This window comes from Amphimedon queenslandica, unplaced genomic scaffold (genome assembly GCF_000090795.2).
Source record: "Amphimedon queenslandica unplaced genomic scaffold, v1.1 AMPQUscaffold_13385, whole genome shotgun sequence".
In the NCBI taxonomy this organism is placed as follows: domain Eukaryota; kingdom Metazoa; phylum Porifera; class Demospongiae; order Haplosclerida; family Niphatidae; genus Amphimedon; species Amphimedon queenslandica.
Genome location: NW_003546379.1, coordinates 98,091 through 99,537, shown reverse-complemented (window position 1 = coordinate 99,537; position 1,447 = coordinate 98,091). Strand labels below are relative to the sequence as shown.

The following is a 1,447-nucleotide window of genomic DNA, read 5'->3' as shown; positions in this document are numbered from 1 at the left end:
ACTTATCTCATCCTTATGACTGACTATTACAATAACATGGCATTGATTAAGAGCTTTCTGTGCTTCATTTCTGACAACTGTTAGCCACCGATGAAGCTGTTTGACTGGTTCCTTCTCCAATATATTGACTACTATCAGGAACACACCACCAGAACCTTGTAACAGATTCTCAAGGACAGCACTGTGACTTGAGTAGTATTCCGAATGACCAGCAAAATCATGAAGAATGATGTTACCCAGTGTCCTGTGTTTTCGTTTATAAGGAATGATACCAGCAGTACAGGGCACTACCCTTCTAACATTTCTAAAGGAACCAAGAACAATGTTTAGCTAGTTGTAATGGTGTTCTCCCCTCATTGTCTTTAGCCAATGGATCACATTTACCAGTTGATAGTAAACATTCAACAGCTTCAGGACGACCCCAAAGAACAGCATAGTGAAGTGGTGTCCGCCCCTTCGTGTCAACAATCATTGGATCACAGTGATGATGATTGATCAAGTACTTCATGACATCAAGTGATCCATAATCAGCTGCTCTGTGAAGAACAGTTTCTCCAAATGAATTAAAATCCATTGGATTACAGTGACACTCATCAATGAGATATCTCATCACATCAACATGATTACCTATTGCAGCATAATAAAGACAAGTCTGACCTCCACTATCTTTTTCCTCTGGGTCACAGTGATATTTAGTGATGAGATGTTTTGTAACATCTAACCAGCCATGCCTTGAAGACAAATGTAGTAAACTAGTGATATTCAGTGCTGCATATCCTCCTTTAATTTTATTTGGTTCCTTCACTAATGGTAGTAAACGAACAGCTTCATTATGATCTCCTTTTGTAAAAGCAGCCCAACACTTATCCTCCAAAAACATCTTGTGGATCAGTTAATTAGATTCATTGTTACCATATTAGGAATAGGAATTTATTATTCAAACACTATACACCCACACACACACACACACACACACACACACACACACACACACCCATGATTATCATTAACTAAGCACCCGATCCGGAAGCCTTCCCCATCAAATCATATATATGTGTGTGTGTGTGTGTGTGTGTGTGTATGTGTGTGTGTGTGTGTGTGTGTGTGTGTGTGTGTGTATTATGTACTATAATTTATTGGTCTATATGCTAAATATATTGCCAATGAGAGAAGCTATTGAAAAATGTCACCCGAGGGCCGAAGGCCCAAGGGCAATATTTTTCAATAATTTCTCAAATTGGCAATATATTTAGCATATAGACCAATAAATCATAGTATACAAGTAAATAAAAAACATTAAAAATGGAAAAGTAGTAGGATTGAATTGTAAAAAAGTAAAGAAACAAGAGGGTACTTGCAAAGTGGTGTGATAACAAATCCTACACTACTGCATGAAGAATATTACCCAAAAGCATTGTAAGTTATCCACACAGGCTACTACATGTAA

The 1,447-nt window shown here is 37.5% G+C and overlaps 1 protein-coding gene across 1 annotated transcript in view; it reads right to left on the bottom strand.

The window, feature by feature from the left end:
* Nucleotides 1-304: 304 nt before the first annotated feature.
* LOC105312895 (26S proteasome non-ATPase regulatory subunit 10-like) overlaps nt 305-1,447 on the bottom strand; it is a 4,576-nt gene continuing 3,433 nt past the window's right edge. Inside the window, exon 2 of the mRNA XM_011405889.1 lies at nt 305-552. Coding sequence (XP_011404191.1) covers nt 305-552 — 248 coding nt within the window. The remainder of the gene's footprint in view (nt 553-1,447) is intronic.